The following is a 25,009-nucleotide window of genomic DNA, read 5'->3' on the forward strand; positions in this document are numbered from 1 at the left end:
GTCACCAAAGTCTGGTAAACTCTTCCTCAGAGGGATTCAGGAGAATTAGTGTCGTGGCAAAATAATGGCAGGCATTTCTTCCACTTCTGTGCTGTTTTATTTAACACTCTTCCATTCGGTTTTACACAGTTAAAGCCTTAAGTCAGCCTCCCCCTTAAAGAACGATTGACGGCATGATCTTATTTTTATTCTAGGACTTTTTATAGAAGTTATTTTTTTTATTGTAGAGTGTCCCTAAATGAGGAATTCTCCAATCTACTGTTTCTGTAACCTGTCCTGAGTTGGAAAACTCTTCTTGGCTCTTCACGTGCATCTTTATGAGATGTGTTGTTTAAATCCAGACCAGTTATCAGTTTGTTTTGTCAGTTTTATCATTTTCATCCCACCTCAAGCAGCTGCGTGAGTTATATGAGAAAGTTGTTTCAATTTCCCCTTTTTAAAGCTGTTTTTATCACCTTATCACCTTTTAGCTGTTTGTATCACCTTAACAGATGCCGTTGAGCAATGCGACCTCAATGAAAATTATTGCTGTGGCCGCCGGTGGTTTTTCATGACTTGATATGACTTTCAATGACTTGGCGTTCGCCATCACTAATGCTTTTTGCACCGTGAAGTTTTTCCCAGCAATCACAGGACCTGGATTGAGTTACTTTCCCCATCCTTTTGCGTCAGGCCCCGCTGCCCCGGACACCCTGACCTCCTCTTGGCGAAGTGCTCTCCCGTCCATCGTGATTCGATGCTTGTTCCGGAAACATGGCTTTTAAATAAAAGCAGGACTACCTTTAAAAGGCTGGCGCTGAAATCCTCAGGTTACTTGTTCCATTTAAGGGTAGCACTTGTGAGGTGTTAGCTGTGTGTGTTATTGGAGGTGAGCCGTGCTGCAGGATGATGAGGTATAGAGATCTGCAGGAAGTGAGCGAGGTCGCAGGAGTTGTTTGGATGTCTAGTGCCAAGCGCTGTAAGTCAACACCGGTGAGAAAGCAGCTCAGAGAGTGAACGTCTGTTCAACCTCCCTCTTTCTCTCTGTATTTTTAGCCTCCCTCACAGTTAGATAAATGGCAAACCTTATACCTGATGATCTCACGTCTGACCCCATGACCAGATAGATAGATAGATAGATAGATAGACAGAATGACGAACTGATGGACAGATGAATGGACGGACGGATGGATGGATTGATGGATGGATGGATGGATGGATGGATGGATGGACAGACGGGTGGAAGTATGGATGGAAGGCCTAATGGACTGATGGATGGATGGACTGATGGATGGATGGACTGATGGATGGATGGATGGATGGATGGATGGACTGATGGATGGATGGACTGATGGTGTAATGCACTGATGGATGGATGGATGGAAGGCTGGACGGATGGATGGATGGAAGGCTGGACAGATGGATGGAAGGCTGGACGGATGGACGGACTGATGGATGGATTGATGGATTGATGCATGGATGGATATATGGATATATGGGTGGAAGTATGGATGGATGGACTGATGGTGTAATGGACTGATGGATGGATGGATGGAAGGCTGGACGGACTGATGGTGTAATGGACTGATGGATGGACGGATATATGGATATATGGGTGGAAGTATGGATGGATGGACTGATGGTGTAATGGACTGATGGATGGATGGATGGACGGATGATTGGATGGAAGGCTGGACGGATGGATTGAATGGATGGATGGAAGGCTGGACGGACTGATGGATGGATTGATGGATGGATGAATGGACGGATGGATATATGGATATATGGGTGAAAGTATGGATGGATGGACTGATGGTGTAATGGACTGATGGATGGATGGATGGACAGATGGATGAATGGAAAGCTGGATGGACGGATGGATGGATGGAAGGCTGGATGGATGGATGCAATAATGGACTGATGGACAGACTGATGGATGGATTGATGGATTGATGCATGGATGGATATATGGATATATGGGTGGAAGTATGGATGGATGGACTGATGGTGTAATGGACTGATGGATGGATGGATGGAAGGCTGGACGGACTGATGGTGTAATGGACTGATGGATGGACGGATATATGGATATATGGGTGGAAGTATGGATGGATGGACTGATGGTGTAATGGACTGATGGATGGATGGATGGACGGATGATTGGATGGAAGGCTGGACGGATGGATTGAATGGATGGATGGAAGGCTGGACGGACTGATGGATGGATTGATGGATGGATGAATGGACGGATGGATATATGGATATATGGGTGAAAGTATGGATGGATGGACTGATGGTGTAATGGACTGATGGATGGATGGATGGACAGATGGATGAATGGAAAGCTGGATGGACGGATGGATGGATGGAAGGCTGGATGGATGGATGCAATAATGGACTGATGGACAGACTGATGGATGGATTGATGGATAGACAGATAGACAGAAGGTAAGTAGGTACAGCGGGTAGATAGATAGTTGTGTAGATAGATTGGTAGTTATGAAAAGAGAATGTGTAAATCATGGCTCTGGTCAGGTCTCTGTCTGAATCTGTTACTGATTTGATTCCCATCACTCTCTGTCTGCAGCTCATAGTCTTAACTTTTCTTTCTTGTATTCTTCCTCTTCTGTCTTCTGTAAAGCGATCATTTGATCTCTCCTGCACTCCATTTTCCCCCTCTTTTTGATTTTTCCATCTGGAAGTTTCATCCCGATGCCAATATTTGTCTTCCTGTGCGACGGCAGGCAGTGACGTCTGTGTGGTGAGCGGTTATACACCGATCCGTCTTGAAGGAAGAGCAGAGTTCAGAAATTGAGCCCTGTGTCAGTCACAGAGCGCAGACCTGTAATCCACACAAGATGGCTTTTCAAAATAGTCCACACACTCTAAAATTATCTTGAGATTTTCCCAATACAATTTATGTTTTTTTTTTTCAGACATAATTTTTTTTTGTAAATTGTCCAGACAACAAGAAAATCCAAGTTTATTGGCTCTCAGCTGAGCTGAACGTTGAATGATAACTGTTGTTTCAACTCAAAAATTAGAAAAGGTTTGAATTGTGAAAAAAAAAAAAAAAAAAAAAAAAAAAAAAAATATATATATATATATATATATATATATATATATATATATATTATTCAGTGGTGGAAACAGGCTTCCTGTTTGTCATTTGTTTGTGATTATTGGTAAAATCTACTAGCAATCTTTGTCAAGATGTTTTGCTCAACCAGTATTTTTTTATTTTTCTGTACAGGCTTGTTTAATTTGTTTACTATTTTTTAATGAAATGTTTTTCCAGTTTTTCACTCTCTCTCAAATGATGATGATCGAAATGATAATTACACATTTTTGGAACAAAATGATCATCTCGTTTGTCTTGCCAAAGGCTAACTAACTAATTTCATAGTTATTAATACATGTATTTCTTCTCTCCCACATTTCAGCCCAAGTTCTCCACCGTTGTCTCCTTGGCAAATGTGCAGCAACAATGAAATATCTTTATTTTGGACAAAATTGTAAATAATTATAAGCAATTTTGAATAGATTTATGTTTGTTTTCCTTCTTTGTTTAGACCATAGTTTTGCAAATGCCATTATTTTTTATGATTTTCATATTTTATTGCTGAAGTCTCGGGTCTGAGATGTGGATAAATAAAACCTAAACATAAAAGGCGTTCGAAAAGTAGCAGAAATAAATGATGAAGGCCTGGTAGAAAGTTTTCCAAAACCGTTTTAATGTATGTGACCTTTATTTAACAATCTGTTGTTTATAATAAACATAATAAAAGTATCTGTAGATGGAGAAACAGCCATAAATAAAAATGCTAACTCATGGGAAAACAGTCATCCAAGAGCAGCAGGGTGGATAGATGTACTGTATTTACTTACTGATTTATTTTACTTGGTCGGTTACTCTTATTACTCATCTTTTTTCTAATAATTTGTATATGTAAAACAGATCTCCATTGACGTGAATGGGAACAAATGCATTTAGCTGTTCGCTTCATAAACTGTTGAAGCACAATGAGCTCTCATGACAGCCAAGCGCATTTCTCCATCGCATTCGTTACTCCACTGAAATATTCCTGGCTCATGCAGTTTATGAAAATATATGCTAGTGATACATGCACATCTGGACTCATTGAGTGTGTATGAAAATATGAGTTTCTAATTTCTGCAGTAATCATTTTCCAAGCCGCCATAAATTAGCCAAATAATGTATTTTCATAATCTGCATCTTTAGCTCCAGTATATCCAATTGAGCGTTTAAATGGACTCGTTTGACTCCTCCATCTGTCTGGTGGGTTTGGCGTCCCGGGACTCGCCGTTGATCTCTCTGGGATGATGCTTATCCTAAAGTCTTTCCTTTTGGCTTTCTCTTTTCCACTGTCCTATCTTTATTTTCCATCTCTTGTGCTGTACATTTAATCTTTTCATCCTAATTTTAGGTTTATTCATATTATAATCAGTGTCAGATTGATGGGAATCATAAAGAATCATTAAGCGAAACCATGTTAAATCCATTTAGTACTATGGAGAAAGTACTAATTATAAGTAAAAGATTTTAAAAAAGCTGAATTTTCTGGTAACTTTTTTTTTTTTTGTCAAATAAACAACCAAATTTCAAGCTTGCACATTTTGAATTTGATTTCTTGGGCCCTATCTTGCACCCAGCGCAATTGACTTTGTACACCGACGCATGTGTCATTCCTATTTTGCACCCGCGCAAAGCGCGCTTTTCCCTCCACAGAAGCACGTCGCTAAACTAGTGAATGAACTTGCGCTCCCTGGGCGGTTCAGCGCAAAAAAGGAGGCGTCTTCCGGCGCAAACAATCCCTGGTGCTATTTTGCTGTTCCATTAAACAATTGCGCCACTGACCAGAAAAAACCTAGTCTAAAGTCATTGGCGCGTTGCGCATTGTTCATTATGCTATTTTAAGGGCGCATTCTTGACCATAATGTATAGCGTGCACAACGCGCATACACTTTGCTCATGTAATCTACACAGATGCAACAGTTATTTTTGCATATCATAAATTGTTACACTAAAAAAAATATTAACACATGAGATGACGGAAATCATTGTGGTGTATTTTGGGTGGGTTTCTCCCATCCCCATACAACACAACTTCTCTGTCTTTCACTGCTCTTACAAGAACATCAGTCTCCTCGGCTGTGAACCGCTCCTGGCGTGCGCCTGGTAAATACGCCACAATAATAGCAATCCATAATGGAACTTGCGCACCTGCTTTTAAAGGGAATGTTGGATGACGCTCTGATTGGTTTATTTCACGTTACGCCCAAACCACACCTATGAATAATGAAGCTACTTCAGACCAACCCATTTTAGATTTGCGCCGGGCGCAAGAGCCATTTATCCCGCCGGGAAAATAGCAACAGCGCCGAGACCCGCCCACAAAGTTACTTGCGCTTCGCGCTTTGACACTTGCATTTCAGAGCGTTAAAATAGGGCCCCTTGACTAGAATGGCTTCATGTTCGGGGAGTGAGTGAGTGAGTGAGTCTGATTCACACGGGTAACTCTGATGAATCTTTTTGACTGATTCATTAAATGAACCAGCTCATAAGAGTCATTTGTTCATGAATTGTTGTGGTCTCGCTGTATGTTTGTTATACACTAATGAGGACGACGCAGTCAGTCACTTTGTCTGTTTATTCTCAGGAGCATCTTTGCAGAGAACTGAAAGAGTTTGTGAATCATTTTCTAAACCGAGATCACGAGCACACAAACACGCGCCTTGAGCCATCATCAGGTTTACAGCAAAAGTAGATGCTTTCTCAGCTGTTTGCCGTAGTTTCTGGTGCTCCAGGAAAGGCTTTTTCTGAGTTTTCTGTCTGTGCCATCTTTCTTGACAGTGTAGTTTTAGTTTGGAAAAATGGCCGCGGACAGCAGGAAGATGGTTTTAATCAGCAGTTGAAAGAGTAGCAGTAGACTGTACTGTACTGGAAATGGAGGAATTAAATGGATGGTTTGCATTTTGTCCGTTCCCCTCGCTTTGATTTTCTTCATTCCGTCCGTGTTACGCCAACTGAACATTTACAGAGGGAAGGGGTCGCCATTACTGCAAACAGAGCTTGAGAGCAGGCTTTTCCTAATTAAACAACAAACACAGAAGAAAACATCCAGGATGTCTGATTAGAAGAAGGAAAGCGAGACTGATGGTTATGGTCGAATCAGGCGCAGGTTGAAAGGGAAGGACAATCCCAGATGCATTGTGGGTGACGCACACCAGATGCTCCATCCAGAGGAAACAGAGGCTCTTTAATCAGGACGTGGATCAGGTGAATAGATCCCGCTCGGCTCATTAACCCTGTCAGAGCACACGCTCATGTTACAGTCCCAACAATAATCACATTTACTGGGGGAACACAAAAGGAGACATTAAGCAAAACATCTCCATGCAATGAAAGTGAATGAGGATAGATGCTATCAAGCTCCGAAACGTACAAAACATTAGAAGTCTATATACTGCAAAAAAAAAAGGGCTTCTCAAGGAGTTAATCTTTTGGTCTTATTTTTCTGGAAAAGTCCTTAAAGATGGATTTATATCTTGCTTATGTGTGTATTTTGTCACATGAGTCACATGATCCTTCAGAAATCAGTCTAATAAGCTGATTTGCTACATAAGAAACATTTTTATTATTATCAGTGTTGAAAACAGTTGTGCTGCTTCATATTTCTGTGGAAATATTTTTTTTTCCAGGAATGAAAGGTTCAAAATAATTGCATTTATTGGAAAAATCTGTTGCAGCGTCACAAATGTCAAACATCACATTTGACAAATTCATTGGCAAAAAATTAAAATAAAATGAAACATTTATTTAAAAAATAAATAAAATGAATGTTTAATAAGTATGTATTTAAGTTATGTATTTTTAATTTTTTGGTTTATTTTTTCAGTAGCTGTGTAGAACAGAAATATAAGTCGATATCCTGCTTTGTCAAATCAGAAATATTGCATTATATGGTTTGTGATAAGTAAGGTATTACATTTTGATAAAGGATGGGGGGGGGGGGCACTGAGAAATCACAGTTAGACCAGGAACACGTATAAAGACAGTTAACAGTCATCTTGACTCTAGGGTTTAAAAACAAGGGTCTATTTAGCAGCAGAAATAGTTGTACTACTGTTACATGTCGAGGAAGCCTATTATGCGGCCATTATTCTTTAGCAAACCAGCAGAAAGAAGTTGTTTGGAAACCTAACGCTGAATCAGTGTGACGGAGGTCAGCAGCAGCATCAATGACAGATGCCATCCACGACTGGAAAAGCAATGAAAGAAGAAGAAGAGCTGGTTACACAGAGGGGAAAATATGAAGTGTGCTACATTTCTGAGGTCTGCTGATCTCTCTGCCACTGGCGTATGAAGTGCGGGAGAAGAAGAGAAGCTGAAATTGCTCCCACATGTGCCGGTGGACACCTGATAGTCCTCTCTCCGGGTGGATCGACATTCCCTGTCAGTGACACAGCTGCGCTCTCCGTCTGTTTAACCTCGCCGCACAAAAAAGCCCTTCAGCGGGCCTTCAGGTTGTTTTGGTTGGGAGCGGAGCTCGACATAAATCTCCTTTCTTCCAGGAGCTGACTTGAGCTCTGGCTTTTCTCAGGTGTTCCTCACTGTTATTTTTATCATCTCTGGTTCTCCTGGGTGTTTTCTCAAACGCTCTCTGAAGGGCTGGTCTTTGCCGCGTGTTGAATCCTGGACGCTGCACTTTGTTCCTCTGCTAAAGAAAACAGGGCACTCTCATGTCGTTTCTCTGGCGTGTGCATGTTTCTGAAGGGCTGCGTTATTGGAGATGAATCTCAGGAACTTACTTGATGTGTCAGAGTAGTTTCAGCAGAGTAGTGAGTCCTAAAGAAACAGCGCGGTGTCTTGGCAGCTCAGCTAGTCTTTGATGATTTAAATAATATTTTTATGATATGCAAGCTGATATTAGCGCGCATGTTCCTTATAATTCAAGTTCTGAATTATATCAAATGTCTCTGTATGGGTTTCTGGTTTATATACATATATAAGTGCTGTCAAACTATAAAATTTTGAAGAATCACATCAGAATCGAGTGACGGAAACGACAAATTTAGAATAAAAATCCCTTAATTCGGAAGAAGTTTCTACGCTCATTTGAAGTAGTTTTAGACTTGTGCGAAAAAGGGTTATTGGGAATAAAAGGAGATGGAAACACATTTGGCGAGTAAATTCTTTCATGTGCATTAAAAAACGTCATGTACATAACTGCGCAAAGCGAAGGCAAACCCTAACCAGTGGATCAATCAAAAGAGTGCTGTTTTCTCAAATACCAACACGCACATGAGCTCAATCTCAAAAGTGATTTATTACACAAGAACAGTACAAACAAACAAGAAGTTAATATTGAATGAGTTACATTTTAGAAACTGTATTATCTTTTTATTTTTTCTGTTTTGCCAACGAAAACCATTCCAAATCCAAACCAAGCTGGAGCAGGACATTTGTGCATCTCAGAGCAACACTGCAACACTGTTTTGTTTCTGAATGAATCTCTATCTGAACGAATCATTGGAGTCAGCAATTCAGTGACAAATGCTGCATAATCTCTTGAGTAGGTACTTTTTGCCTTCTTTTTCATGAGAACGGTAAATTCGGACATTCTACCTTTGTTTCGTACAGTTTTTTGCCTCCTATATTGTAGTAAAGTATGAGATTTCGGATGCAGCCAGTCACTTGCTTTGTTTCTCAATGAGAAAAATTTTTGAATTAATAATTTTAATCGTTTTAATTCAGTGAATCACTTAAGACGGGCTTGCCTCCACCTATCTGCAGTTTTAGTGTCATATTAGTTTATCCATGACCGGTTTAAATAAGCCAAAGTTTTGTTAATAGCGCACACCCTTACTACCATGTATGTGGTTAAAAGTTTGTAATTATAATTCTTTTAATTAATTTATATTTTTAAATATTTAAATAGTCTTGCCAAGGCTGTCTTTGATCAAAAATACAGTAAAACATTTTGAAATATTATTACAATTTAAAGAATTGTTTTCTATGTGACAATATTTTAAAGTGTAATTTACTTCTGTGATCAAAGCTGTATTTTCAGCATCATTCCTCCAGTCTTCAGTGTCACACGATCTTCAGAAATCAGTCTAATATGATGATTTGCTGCTGAAATACAGCTTTGGAGAGCGCAGAAGACTTCTGCTTTTAACTATATTTAAAAAACCTTAATTATTAGAAAAAAAAAAAAAAATTCAGCAAATTCAAAATCTCCATAATGGCTTTCTAAATTTGGTGCCAGTGTTCAAATTTGTTACTTGATATTTGTTTTATACTACATCGATATGTATACTTTGTATACTAGTTTACTTATTCACTTTGGAAATTGCCAATAAGACATTGGCTCCGTCCCAAATGACACATTTGAAATGAACTGGCTGCCTTTTTGGCCTTTCCTCACATTTGTAACGTCCATGAGACCGCAGGGTGTCCCAGTGATAGATTTAGGTCTCAGAAGGACTGTTATGTGTTCTTGTTTCAGTGAGCTTTGATGAACATGAGATGACCTTCATAGAGAGGTTAATATGTGCAGTGTTGTGCAAGTCTCTTTGGTGAGAACTCCTGAGCTTGGACAGGAATGTGACTGAATGTCTCAGTAGTAGTCACTGCGGACGCAGTATTATGATTGATTGATTCCTGTGACGTTATTGACGGCGTGTCTGTAAAGCACATGTGAAGGAGCTAATAGTTTACCACGCTCACACATGGCACAGGCCTCACACTCTTCACGTCAACCACTGTTTAGCCAAACTGGATGATAAATGACTCGTTCTCCTCCTGAGCGCAGCTGCAGGAACACTAATGACATCATCCTCACACATCTTCATCTGCTAAACATCTTACATCGTAGGCATGCACCTTAAAAGTGAAGAACACAGATTGGGATAAAATAGTAAGATTGTGACATCATCACTACACACAGTACATGCTACAAAAACACGCTACACCTCGTATGAGCATTTATTTCGACTACTGCAACAGGCTGGCATCAATTAGTCTCTTCATAGCACAAGAGCAACACGTGCATGTGGTAACAAAGACTTTTTTTGTACTCCAAGCATAAATACTTCATAAGAAAGTAGTTCAAAGCAGCCTAATCTGGCTTTAATGCACTAGAACAAAATGACTTGATAAATGAAAACACCACTTAAGATGTTAAGCATTTTTTTTATAGATTGTATTATGAATATAAATGTACTGTTTGTGTTTTTGTAAATTAAAGAAATTAGAAAACTAGAAAACATTAAAAACAACATTTACATATTTTTTTAATATTAATAAACATATAATAATATTTCAGTGGTACAAAAATAACACTGTAGTGAAAATTAATCTCTTAATTCATAAATGAATCTAAATTCACTTGTATCTTTTAACAAGATTGATTTTCAATGTATTATTGGAGATCGTGTCAGCAGTCAGAATCAAGATTTCAACAGCGTTGTGTCAAATTTGAATGTTGCTGCTGTAATAGTCACAAAACGTTTTGTCCAGCTGTTTGAACAGCATTACTGATGAAAACTGAAACTTGATCACCACTGAATGAATCTCTGAAAGATAAACATATAACTCATATAATTTGATAATGCATGGGAAATGATGTGATGTTATCGTGCACCTCAGTGTGTTTTCATTTCTAAGCGCAGGGATTTTAGTGGCGTGTGGTTTTGTTTGGCAGGACGGTGATGGCTGTGAAACTGTGAAGTGTGAATCAGATCAATATCATCTTCCAGCCAGACTCTGAGTTTCATCTCTTCCTGAACGCTGCAGTCTCTCTCAGGACGAGTCTTGCCAGCGTTTGTTCAAAGCCATGCGCACACATTGAACAGGTCGTTCGGTGCCTGGCCAAGGCCGGTTCGACGGAGGGAAGACGAAAAGGACAAAAGGGGAAAGGAAGGGGAACGGAGAGAGAGAAAGGTTGAGAGTTCACACAGACTGATGAATGTGTGTGTTCTCACCTGCAGACAACACACTCAAACAACAGACCAGGGACTCCTGGCACGTCTGCCGTCTTCATCTCTCGTTCCTTCTCACTTTCTTCTACCTTTGATTTGTCGCTCTTTGGGCTTCAGACTCAAATATTCTCAACAGGGATGCACTGGTTTTAAATTTTACCTGAAAAATTGCAGACATTAAATTAAAAAACTTGAAAGAACTTAGACTTCCCAACATGATATAAAATAAATAAATAAATAAATATATATATATATATATATATATATATATATATATATATATATATATATATATATATATATATATAGTTTTAATATTTTTTAATTACATTTTTTGTGTATTTTTTATTTATTTTATGTTTTATTATTTATGTATTTTACTCCACAAATATCACTATTTTTTTTAGCAAATCACAAAATAATGATACATTTTTACATCACACTGTATATTATACTGTAATTATGTGATGCCTAAATTCACTTGTAGCATTTATAAAGTTTTTTGTTAAAGTGTTTTATTTTTATTATTTAATCATTTTTACCCACAATACTGTTATAACATTTAGTAAGTACAAGCTAATATCTGCCAAGGTTATTCATCTTAGCATATTGTTAATTATAAGTTATTAGCCATAACCTTAAAAATAATTATTATGAGATTTGCTGAAGATTACATTTAACAGTGTTATTGGATTTATGTTTTTGAATATTAAGTTTAAGTGAGCATTAGATGATGGCAAGAGAAACAAGCATCTATAATTAAATATTCAATTAAATTCAATAATATATGAAAATATGTTTATATATACAAGATATAACATATTGAGTAAAACCTATATGTGTGTATATATATATATATATATATATATTAGGGGTGTAACGGTTCAGAAAATTCACGGTTCGGTTCGATACGATACACTGATGTCACGGTTCGGTTCGGTTCGGTTCGATACGTTTTACAGCAAAATGTAAAAACATCTCAACTTTTCAGAATGCCGCAAGCGTACCGCGGGTCATGTGACAAGAACTAACCAATCAGCTTCATCCTTTCCCGTAACAACGTTGAAAGCTCAGCCAAGATTAAGGAACAGCTGATCATAGTTGTATATGGATTGCCATTTTGAAATAAATTTAGTAGCAGCAAATCCATTTATCCTTTGCTGAAATTTCTGCGTCTCATGGAGAGAGCACGTCATTGTTGCTTAGCAAAGACAGACGCCTCATGAGCGCTTCTGCCCGAACGCTTTGGAAAGGAGGAGAAAGACGCGCCTAGCGTTTTCCACGCATTTTTGGGCGCGATATGTGAACGGCCCCTAAGGCGCTCGCTCACTCAGCACGCGCTGAAGGCTCGTTGCAAAATGTCTAATGCATTTAACAGACCAGAAATAGAAGATCCTCCAATAACCAACCGGTCTGGTGTTTGGGTGCACTTTGGATTCCCTGTCAGCTATAATGGTGTACCGGTGTCTAAATGCAGCGGGGATAGTTTGTTGCATGTATGTTTCTCCTTTTTTTCGTCTTTTCCCAGATACTGACACAATAAGGTGATGTCGGCGTAAATGAGTTGACATGTTTCAAGTATTCCTGCTGGTTTTTTTTTTTGTGTGTGTTTTTTTGTATTCCCGCTGGTGTAGCAGATGCGACATACCGTTGTTTTTTTATCCACCACTCTCTTGACATCACCATTATAGCTTAAAGGGAATCCAAAGTGCACCCAAACACCAGACCTGTTGGTTATTGGAGGATCTTTTATTTCTAGTCTGTTAAACGCATTGGCCATTTTGCAATGAGCCTTCAGCGCGTACTGAGTGAGCGAGCGCCTGACTGAGTAGCCTAACATAAACATATAACTATAAGTTGGTGTTTTTTTCTTCTTCGGGGGTGTCAGGGGGGTTGCCTGTTACGTTGTTTGGGTTATTGGGCTACCTTGTTGAACGCATATCATTATATTTCTCTTTTATATATATATATATATAAAATTAATTAATTAGTCCAACGAACCGCTCGGTATACATAATGCGTACCGCATACCGAACCGAAAGCCTCGTACCGAACGGTTCAATACGAATACATGTATCGTTACACCCCTAATATATATATATATATATATATATATATATATATATATATATATATATATATATATATATATATATATATGACATAATGTACATTTTATTTATATTATATATTTTATAAATACTGTGCATCCCTCATTCTCACAGCTCATTGCCTTAGTGATTTAAACAATGTGAAAAATGAATCTTGTGTATCAGACTGTATAAAAGTCTCGTCATTACTGTTGATTTGTTAATTGCGAGTGGCTACAGATCTGAGCCATGTTCTGTGATTCATCTCCTGCACGTCCTCTGCCCCGAGGCTGAAGATGTTTGGTCCTCATCCAGCTACCATATTTCTTCCTGGATGTGGACCAAAGACCTCCATACCTTCCAGATGAGGTCTGATGGAGCACAATATGGCCCGAGAGCTACGTCCCTCCTGAGGGACATATATCGAGAGCCGTCCGTGTGAGTGGTTTTATGTGCTGGGCGTGTGCACGCTTGATAGATGCCTGAACTCCAGACCTCATCCAGATATGCCACGAGGACGAGAGACTCAGGGCGTTTTACACGAAAGCTTTTGCTCCGTTTGACGTCAGCGCTTCGATCGTTTGTTTGGCGTGCTGAAGGAACCACACCTGAGTCTGTCTGAAAACTAATCTAGAACACAAGATCTTCTGAAGTTAGCCACTATTGACAATTAAAGGGACAGTTCACCCAAAAATGAAAATAAGCAAATGGTTTACTCGCTCTCAAACCAGATGACTTTCTTTTTTCAGACGAACACAATCAAAGATAGAACTTTTAGAGAACAGTTCTTAAAAAGAACCATTTCCACTTTTTTAGAACCTTCTGTGCATTTGAAAGGTTCCAAGGATGTTAAAGGTTCTTTATGGAATCTTAGATGCTAATTTAGAACCTGTGGGCCATGCAGACTAATGGAGCTTGTCTCTTAAAGTATAACATTCCTGAGTCTTTAGTCCAGTTGTTATTTCCAGAGTCACTGTTGGCAGTTCAGGTCGGGATGACCGAAGCTAAAGGAAATGATTCGTATTGGTGTGAATGTGTGTGGTTTGACTCCTCCTGAACTAATGTGGAGATAAGATTCCATTTGGATGAAATCAGTAGCTGCTCGATCCAGACTCAGATGTTCTCCTCCACACCCAAACTCACATTACCTCCTTCCTCTTCAACACTCCAGCTCAGACAGGTGCTTTGTCCAATGTTTTTGTGTGGTAAAGTGTGTTTTAAGAAGATTTTTTGGTTTAGGAAAAAATACTGTCGTTAAAGTGTAGTGTTAAATCAGGAAAAAGATCATATGTTGAATGAAAAACATGAGGTCAAAAAAATGAATATAATAAAGGTACCAAAAGTGGGTTTTCTCAGTTTTTGGTTCCTGAAAGATCCTTTCAGTGATCAGTTCTTAAAAGAACCTTTTTCATTTCTTACTGTGAAGAATGTAAAGAAACTTTTTTCCACTGCAAGAATCTTTTGAGGAATGAAAAGATTCCACGGATGTTAAAGGTTCCTCATAGAAGCGTCAGTGTCAGTAAAGAACCTTTATATGTAAGCGTGGAAGGTGGAGGTTTACAGTTGAAGGTGGATATTTTTCTTCTATCGATCATGACTTGATAAAAGGCTTGTTGCTGTAAAGCTCTGCTGCAGCATGCATGGTGCTCATAATAATAATAATTAATACAGTACTTACCTGGAATGAACAAAAGTCACTTTCCTAAAGAAGCTAATGCATACGTGTCCAAAGTTCATTTGTGGCATGAATGAAGACAAAAGTTACAGCAATCAATATTTTTGACAGATATTTTACACATTTTCAAAATTGAGCATACATTTAATGGCAAAATCATGTTTATATTGAAATTATGTTGTTATAGACTATGAATTAATAGAATTATACTTTTTTTTAAAAAGTCAAGTTTTTTTATTGTTACTTGCCCTTTCATTGTTGTTCTTTGTGAAAATTACTAGCAATGTCTGAATGGAAAATGTTTCATAGTTAGTTTTTTTTCAGTTTAACTCCTGATTTACTCGCTAAAGCCATTTTTTTAATGCTGAACTTTTTCAAACTTTTCAGATTTTTCCTTGATTTTTTTTTTCTTTTATCTTTACAACTATTTGTAAAGATAACACTTTTTTGTTTTTTACTTATTTCTTTTTAAATGACTTTAGGAACTTTCTTTTAGAATTCTGAATTTCAGGCATTCTATTGAACTCTATTTTTTCGTCTGTATTTCTGTATATTTAAAGTCCATTTATTTAAATGCATTTTGAATAAATAATTTTATTTGATTTTATAATATGTATTTTATATTTATTTCCCATATATTTTTTTTTAAGCATTGAATTATTTATTTACATTTCCATTCAATTTATTTGCATTTCCATCTTGAAGTTTTGAGTTCGATAAACGCGTAAATGATTTTTGCAACTCACGACTGTTGATCCACCATCTAGACCAGTATAAACCAGACTGAATATTCAAGCTGGTCCCTTCAGCAGAGTTTGACCTTTGACCTGTCAGAGTAAATGTCATAGTTGTGCAGAAGTTCACAGTGTCTTCAGAAATCAGACAGGCATCTTTTCTTCCCAGCTTTCAGAAGCAGGGTTATGATGTCCGAGTGATTTAGCCGTCTGTCGTTCCCATCACAGACAGGCCCTGATGTGCCTGCTATCACACGCTCAACTTTAAAGGACAGGAAGAAGAGGCTCTTTTAGATGTCAACATGGTTCAAGACAGACCGCCGCCAGACATCTGCTTTCAACACAACCCCTACATCTCTCTCAATCTCTGTTCTGTCTCTTCATTTCAAAGCAGTTTAAAAGGTAGTTTGGCTAATAAGGTTAGCAGCTAACTAGCAGAGGATTATTCACCAAAGTCATTCTTTACTTGTATTTGATGCTTAGCAAGTGGCACTTTTCGATTTTGTCTGGAAGCATGTGACTTATTTTATCAATGAGTCAGGACTTCATGAGTGTCTCTCTGTGTCTCTACAGTGTGTCCAGGGTCATCAGGGTAATAGAGACTCTCGGGTCCTTTGGGTCAAAGATGACAACTTGCTCACTACTGGCTTTAACCAGGTAACTCAGACGGTTTCTGTATACTTAAACGTACAGTTAAAGGATTAAAGCATGATTATGTTTAATGTAGTGTAATGTGCACTTATCACTCATTTATAATGTGTTAGTAATGGAATGTAAAGTGTAAGTGTGTCTGTGTTTGCAGATGAGGCAGCAGGAAGTGAGACTCTGGGACAGCAGGAAGTTGAGCTCGTCTCTCAGCTCGGTGTCTTTGGCCACCTCCAATGCGTAAGTCAAACACACCAAAGTGTGATGGGATTTGACTGATTGTCTGTGGTTTGTGTAGGGAAATTGGTTGCAGTCTGCATGTGTGTAAATGCATGTGCTCGACGGAAGAAAAACCTTGAGCATCAATGACCACATTTACATGTATATAGCTCATTAAATCTTTTATTCTGAAAAAATAATAATAATTATTATCAATGCATTTTTCTCATATCCTTTAAAACGGAAAAATGCATGTACTTTTTCGGATGCTTACTGCCGTATGCATATTGACTGATATTCATTAGTTTAATATTGAATATTTAGTGGGATTTTTTTTTTTTTTAATTTAAGAAATCAATACTTTTCTTCAGCAGGGATGCATTAAATTGATCAAAAGTCACTGTAAAGACATTCACAAAGTTGCAAAATATTTTTTTATTTCAAATAAATGCTGTTCTTTTGAACTTTCTGTTCATCAAAATATCCTAAAAATATGCATATTTCACGGTTTCCACAAAAATATAAAGCAGCACATCTGTTTTCAACATTGTACGTTATCAGGAATATTTATGAGCAGCAAATTAGCATATTTCTGAAGGATCACGTGACTCTGAAAGCTGAAAATCAGCTTTGAATCACAAGAATAAATTACATTTTTACAGTATATTCATATAGAAAGGTTATTTTAAATTGTAAAACTATTTGACATTATTAACGTTTTTACTGTGTTTTTAATCAAACAAATGCATCCTCAAATGACCATACCAGACTTTTCAAAATCAATAAAAAATCTGATTGACAACTTTATGCTGAATTGAAAATCTGATTATGTAGTTCACATACTGTAATATAATGGAGCACAGTTTAGTGGTGACTTAGGAATATGCTTGTGCATGTGAATGTGGTCTTTGAAAGAGCTGGTTCAAGTCTTTCAGCGTTGTGGAGTTTATTTGAGGAGCGTGGCTGTACGCTCTGATTGTGATGGCGGAGGTCCATCAGGAGGCATCCCATGTGAAGAAACCCTGCAGCTTACACGCTTGTGTCAGGGCAGTGCTACAGCAGCACCTCTGTCTCCTCTCCTCTGGACAGCGGGGCGCTTTGTGCTGTGGTCCGGCATCGCTCAGCCGTAGAGGTGTGTATGGAGCGACTGGAGAGGAGATTTTCTAGCATGAACACACAGAGGTTGTTCTCTAAGAATGCTTTGTTTGAATTGGTTTTACACCGTAGGGTTTTAAACCCCCAGCTCTTTGGGTCTGGCCTGGTTTCCTCTGGGCAGGGGGATGGAACCATTATTTTTAATAGTGATATATGCACCATTGTAGGAGATTATATACGATCCATGAATGTGTCACAGGATCTCAGAAGCTTGTTTCAATAGGCAGATTGTGACTTTATTTGACTTGGACTGAAAGATGTGAGACATCTCGCCTGGTTGGAGGAGGCGTGAGGTATTTGCCATTGCTGTGTTATTGGTCGACAGAGGAGAGGCAGATCATCTGGAGTCAAGCTGTCTGACATTCTTACATTTTCCTCATGTCAGCACCAGTTCACTCCTAAAAATAAAGGTCCCAGTGACCCTTTCCCCACCAGAATTGTGCCAATGAAGCTGAAGCCCAAAACGTGTGTGCTTCCATATCTCATACAGTAGCTTTTAAGGTTAATAATGTCTTTAATTTCTTGGCCTATTTTGTGATATGCATCAAATTGTTATGTCAGAGGCACTTTTCACTCACTTCTGTTCAGCTGAATTGATTGTAACGGAGGGTCAGCTGTCTTTAAAATCTCATGCACGAGGCCAGAAGATGTGAACGAGGGCTATATTTTAAGCTGTCCGATCATCTTTCCCTGTTGTGTTTTCCTGCATCAAATTGTCTTTCAGCTGAACACGTCAGATCTTGGAGCCGTGTTTGTCTTTAACCTCGCACTACTCTTTATTTCCAGAGTCTTATTCTTCAGGGCCGCCGGCTCAGAGCCGAGTTTCTCTGGCTTAATTACGCGACTGGTTACGGTCCAGGACAAACTGGAATAAAGAAGTAAATTGGGGGGAAAATGCAATCACCACTTCCCTTTGCTAGCAACAAAACAGGAGGTCAGCTGTTAGAGATAATGCTGGATCCTGATCTCAGGGTACTGATGTGGCACCGCATTACATCAAGTCAGTTGAGCTGAAACCCTTTTGTTTGCTTTTATAACAATGTTATGGTTCATGCCTGTTTTGTGTTGTGATTTACTTTGCAGCCGCACATTGTGGTACGATTGATCTTTCGTTACGAGCTGTTTTGCGAAAACAGACGGTTATGTTTGCAATAGTTTTGGGTAAATTGGTGTTTGCATAAATGGTCAAATCATGTCCTGGATTGATGAATGTGACACTAAAAAGGTACTTTTTCGAACTTAAATAATAACAGTAATAGTATTAATACAATCATTTTTGGACGCAGTGCCACGGTAATCTCAAGGTTTTTGGACATGTACCATGGTAACATTTCTTTTGTACATTTGGTTACTTTGCAAATACAGAATATGGCACTCTTTTAGTATATAACTATCAAGTGGTGCTCAGCTCTTAAATCATATTTTTCCCATATAATGTAGTGACTTTAACATGATACAGTACTTTTCTTCTGTAATGAGCCCAACACTTTCTCTTTATTCTGGGCTGAATTTGGACTTGTTGTGGGTTAAAGGATGGGTGCTTTAATAGATATGGAGTATAACAGTCCTCGAGCTTACTTTCCATATTGAACTGATTTGAATCTCAATTGGAGCTTGTTGCGTCCACACCCCCACCTCATAAACATAATTATAATGACTTTAATGGGACCTTCTGGCCCGGTTGCAATCAACGATCTTTACAATTCTACTCAATTGCAACCAGCTTTTTGTGTAAAGCGGTGTAGCTCACAATCCCAGTCGGGCTTTCTGGAGACTCCCCCAGGACACTTATTTAGGTGGACATCAATATATGTTGTAAACCCTTTAGGCTTGTAGCTTCTTCTCTGTCGTAGCTGTTGTAAGTGACCAAAAACGCGTTGAGTATTGAGTGTGTTTCTCAGGGTCTCAGGGGCTTGGGTGGGGTTTGTTTATTTGACTTTGCCTATTCGTTCCAGCTCAGACATCTGCTGTAATCCATCCAAACTCAGCCGAATTGAGGAGCCTCACTAATAACCCCCCCTTCTTCCCTCTTGCCAAATCAAAGCCAGATGAAGGCCAGGATTACCAGCAGTGTACCCGTGCTCCAGAACGAGGGGGAACGCTGTGTTTACGTTTGGCGTATGTTGGGCCGACTGAACAGTAGTTTCATTTTCCTCCCTCTGCGCTCTTTTCTGCTGTCAGTTCGTTTTCTCTTGAGCTACTTTGCGTAGAGGGAGCCAGAGCTGCGGTCGCGTTTAGATCTGGACACGAAGTTCACGTCGGGATTCAAAGTCCAGGTGTTGAGGTGAAATGGCCTAATTTGGAGGTCAATGGAAGCTTGCTAGTTTGTTAGTTAGAGAGCAGTTGGGGGATCATGGGAAGATGTTTTGGCCTGAAAAGGTTAAGGCCGCCAAATGTGGTCCAGTACAGTACCGCAGTTCAATCTTTCCTCTAGAACTTGCATAAGCTGTTAAAAACTCGCCCACGTCTGCGCTCTTTACCTGGTGACCCCCGTCCCGAGTCGAAACTGAAACGCAATGGGATTCCAATTAGACGGCGCATGCCGAGGACTAATAAAAAGCTCTCAGTCCTCTTGGAAAGATGCATGTGGAAATATTTGACAGCTAGCAGTTAAACTCCCTCGTAAATCCCGGGCGTCTTTGTATCCGTCCCCCAGGTATTTTCAAAGTATCGGTGGAATAAGTCCCTTTTTGTGCCGTTGAAAAAGAATAACAAAAAGTAAAGGAAGAAAACTGCTCCCTTTTGCACTCTTTTTTCCCTCCAGAAATATGGTTTTAATTAGGAATTTAGTTCTCTTTCCATCTGCTGGGCTGGTGTTATTCTTATGTGCTGTTTTAAACTGTCCTGATGCTGGTTTGTTTTGTTCTCTCCATGTTTTGACTGTCTGTTAAATGGGTTGATTATAATATCGTCTTTCTCGTTTGTAATAACATATTGGAGAATATGACCATGTAAATGTATAAGAGTGTGTCTTTGTTGCACCATATACAGTAATATGTTGAAAACATCTGCTCATGATCATATGCAGTCATTTAATGTACTGCTTATAGTTTATCATATATAAAGTGCCAGTTTGTCATGAAAAACATCAAATAGTTTGTGTATATTTATTTATTTATTTATTTATCAGAATCAGAAAGAACTTTATTTATTTATGCATTTAGCAGATGCTTTTATCCAAAGCGATTTACAGTGCATTCAGGCTATCAATTTTTACCCATCATGTGTTCCTGGGGAATCAAACCCCCAACCCTGCGCTTGATGCTCTACCAATTGAGCTACAGGAACACTGCATTATATTGAAAACTTATAGAAAACTTTGCAATAACTATACATTTTAACATTATTGTTTAATTTTGTACACTGAAAAATATTGATGAAAACTTTATTTTTAAATAGTTTTTTGCATATAATTTTATAATACAATAGAAATGGAAATATCTGTGAATAATGAATAACCCTAATATTTTGATTTATTATTGAATTTAATAATAGTACATTGAAGTTTTTTTTATGTTTTTTCAAATGATTAATTTTAGATTTTTAGGTTTCATTATTTTATATGAGAAGTTAAATTAATACAGTCTAGCTTTTTAAAATATTTATATATTTCTTTTTTTTTTATTGGATTGAAAGTGTTTTTTTTTTTTGGAAAATGTATTAATGTAAATATTATCTATATCTTTTATATTTAATTTTTAATGTGATTTTTTATTGAACAAAAACATATGCACTATCTATGAATATCAATATTGTAGTTTTATTCTGTATATTTCAAATTGCACATTGATGCTAGCTAGCTTGCCATTTCTGTATTCTGCACTGTCAGACAGTAGAGCTAATATGCCTCTTCTCTCCTCTCCCCTATACGTATATCCCTCTCTTTCTTTGTATTTTTCTGAAGTGTCTGTGGGTTGCTTGTAAAAGTTTTGGAGCTGTGTGTTGAGCGACCGTCCTCTGCACATGGACACAGAGCGAGCGTGTGTTTCACATTAGTGCATGCTTTCCTGCGCTGCTGCAGAGGCCAATAACTGCTGCCAGCACGGAGTGCCACTTTAACACACACACACACACACACACACACACGCTGACTCCCATTAAGATGGAAAAATGCTATATTGAAGCAAGATAATTGAATGATTTGAAATGATTTTAATGTAACTTGGCATTTCGAACAATTGAAGAGCGAGGGCTCCTGTCAGGAGGGCAAAGTGTGTGATGCTGTTTATTTCTCTGTAGAAAAACAGAAACGTATCAGTGTCAGTTGACCAGCTGATGAGTGACTCTAGCGATCTGACTGAGGTTTATCCCGAGTGTTTGTGGATTCACCGGCCCGTCACGCTCCCGCTCCGTCTGTCTCTCAGAAGTGTTCCTCAGCTGGTCGCGGTTGCTCAGTATATTCAGGTCTGTCAGGTCCTCGAGGAGATGTTGTGACAGTGTAAGTCATTCACCTGCTTGTGTGGAGGGCGAGCGGAAGACATTAAGACTTTAATGAGATTCCCAACCTCCTCCAAGTGGGACGTGAGTGGGAGACGAAAGAATTTCCTCGTGCTGGGAGACAGGGAATGAAAAGAAAAGATGGAGAGGCTTTTGAAAGAACGGCAGCGGTCATTCATGAAGAGTTTTTCTTTCAGTGTTACTTGAAGGGATTTTAGGTTTATAAAGTAGTGCTTTAAAAAGAATGTAGTGTATGGGAATATATGTACAGTACTGCATGCATGCAATATACCACTCACAGACAGACACAAATCACAGTGTAACATCCACATTCCTGCATAGTTTTAACTCTTTTTATTACCCACAGTCATGCTGACAGGTGTGTGTTTTGTCACTGCAGTCCTGTTTTATTTCACTCAGGCTGCAGGCAACATTGATGGAGTAAGAGCTCAAAAGACTTTTTGGGCTTTAAACACCAGCACTGGTGGTCAGTCACTCGTCAGGAGATGTGGGAATGTTCCCCATCGCTGGGTGAGGAAGATGACGGACTGAATGTGTGTGACCTCTCGGTGTGTGTCTGTCACGCTTCACTGCCGCTGTGTGAGCTCTTTACACACACTCAGACAAAGACATGCAGCTTTAATTCACATCTTTCTTCAGGACCTCCAGAAATCAGTCTTGTGTTTTGTTCAAAGTTCGCTCATTATGACCTTTCTCCTCACTCCTGTTCAGGGGGTTTCTTCACATTTTGGGTCTCATATCATGCATTTAAACTGGATTTGAATTTATTCTTCAAACTAGTTTTTAATATATTTTTTTTATTGTTATATATTTATTTAGTATTTAATAGTATTTATTTATTGTGTTGTTTTCATTTTCCTATTAGTTTTATATTCTTTTAATTTTGTTTAAATGTTTTTATTTATATTTTAGGTCTGCCTAATTTAATATGTATATGTATATATGTTTTCGTTTTATTTTAATTTTGTTTAAAACTGTTTTATTCAGGGTTGTTAAGAGTTAAGCTTTATAATTTTTGATGCACCAATATACCTAAAATAAAAAAATATTTGTTTTCCCTTTTTTAATTAATTTTTTGTATTTAACATTATAGTTATTTTTATTGTATAAGTAATAATTAGATAAAATATAAAAAAATATATTTTTTTACATTTTATTTTATTACAATTATTTATTTTATTTAATATAATTTCATATTAATTTGACATATGCCTGATTTTTTTAAACTATTTTTATTTGTAATTTTATTAAAATATTATTTAATAAATGTATTTACCTATTGTTCTACTAATTGTTTATATTAATTTATAGTTGATATCCTGTACTGTAGCTTGTTCCAGGTCTGTTTTCTAGCAGAAGCAGTTCTCTGAGACCGGCGTTCATCAGCGGCCGTTTCGCTCTGACGCTCTTTTACCTCGTTTGTGAATGTTTGTCTTGTGCTGGTTCTTCTTTTGGGACTTTTCCCCCTATATAATGCTCTTCTTGTGTGCTAGCAAGCCTGAAGCCCACCGGAGCAAAGCTGCCCCTCAGTTTGAGCGCCCTGGAAAATATATGAGCTTAAAAAAAGAAAGGCTTCTTTTTAAAGCGGCAGAAAAACCACGCACATGCACAAACATGACGTGTATCTCAACCCCTACTTTACAAACCACCCGGATAAATAGACACCTATCCATGTGAGCGAGGACGGGACATGAAAAAAGCTCCAGTGTTGACCGTTCTGCGGTTCATTGTAAATGACATCTCTTTGGAGTTTCCCCAGCCCTCGTCTCTCTCTCAGGATGGATTTAGAAGCTGTTGTGGTGGAGGGGCAGCGCTGGACGTCCGAGAGCCAGTGAGACGAGGGCTGATCTGCAGTTTCCACTGGGCAGTGGACCGGCGTCAGGCTGCGAGGTGCCAGACCCGGCCTAATGTGCCTCGCTCTTTATTACAGAGCAGCACAGACGATCTGAACCACACACTCATGAGCCAGGCCCCAGAAAAACTTACCACTGCATAGTATTTGCCATTTTTGGAGATGGAGATGTTTGAGAGAGGACAGTTCAGTGTGTGCTAGACTCAAGGACGCACCGCAGAAATGAGTTTTAATTAGAGACGAGATACGTTTTCTGGAGAAGCAACAGTTTGCGAGATATCAAGATTTATTTTCATAGATTGTATCTTGAATATGAATGGTTTGAATTTATTGTTTTTAATGTATTTATACACTTGTGTTCAAGATTCGTTGATTTAAAATGTATCTATATATTTTTTATTTTTGTTAATGTTAATACTGTTTAAAAATCTAAATAGTGCAATTTCAAAATAGTGTAAAATGTGATTTATTCCTGTGATCAAAGCTGTATTAACAGCATCATTCCTCCAGTCTTCAGTGTCACATGATCCTTCAGAAATCACTCTGATATGATGATTTTCTGCACAGGAAACATTTCTGATTATTATCATATTAAAAGCAGTTGTGCTGCTTCATATTTTTGTGGAATCCTTGCTGGATAAAAGTGTTAATTTCTGTAAAAATGAGTAAATAAATAAAGAACTTACTCCAAACATTTGAATCGTATCAAACTTTCCGCAAGATCTTTTTAAACATTGATAAAGTTTCATGAGCAGCAAATTGGCATATTAGGATGGTTTCTGAAGGATCATGTGATATTTGACTAAATACATGCAGGCATAAGAGACTTCTTTCAAAAGCATCCAAAATAAAAGAATAAGAAATACATAAATTCATATATATGTAGGTTTATATATACACTTTAATTTTGTATAAGACATATTTTATTAAGTTTAACAAAATAAGATATTATTATTATTATTCAGTGACTAGAATCTATCATCATTATACAGTAAATGAAGCAGAATATGAATCCTGTCATTATTTTCTTGCGCTCGTTTCATTCTAAAGCTGTTGTTTTTCCATTGAACACAAAAGAGATTTGAGAACAGACATTTATCTGCTGCTCATACACAGCTATCGTTGTGTTGTGTGGAAATTAGCTTTGTAAAGATTATTCCTTTCGTGCTTCATGAAAAAAGCAGCCACATGTGGG

General features: G+C 38.1%; 1 protein-coding gene across 1 annotated transcript in view; it reads left to right on the plus strand.

Annotated features, from left to right (window-relative positions):
• The window catches only part of coro7 (coronin 7), a 113,891-nt gene that overhangs the window by 24,256 nt on the left and 64,626 nt on the right, over window positions 1–25,009 (plus strand). The window contains exons 8-9 of the mRNA XM_026215657.1: window positions 16,059–16,142; window positions 16,288–16,370. Of these exons, the coding sequence (XP_026071442.1) occupies window positions 16,059–16,142; window positions 16,288–16,370 (167 nt within the window). The remainder of the gene's footprint in view (window positions 1–16,058; window positions 16,143–16,287; window positions 16,371–25,009) is intronic.

Source organism: Carassius auratus, chromosome 3 (assembly GCF_003368295.1).
Source record: "Carassius auratus strain Wakin chromosome 3, ASM336829v1, whole genome shotgun sequence".
NCBI classification, from domain to species: domain Eukaryota; kingdom Metazoa; phylum Chordata; class Actinopteri; order Cypriniformes; family Cyprinidae; genus Carassius; species Carassius auratus.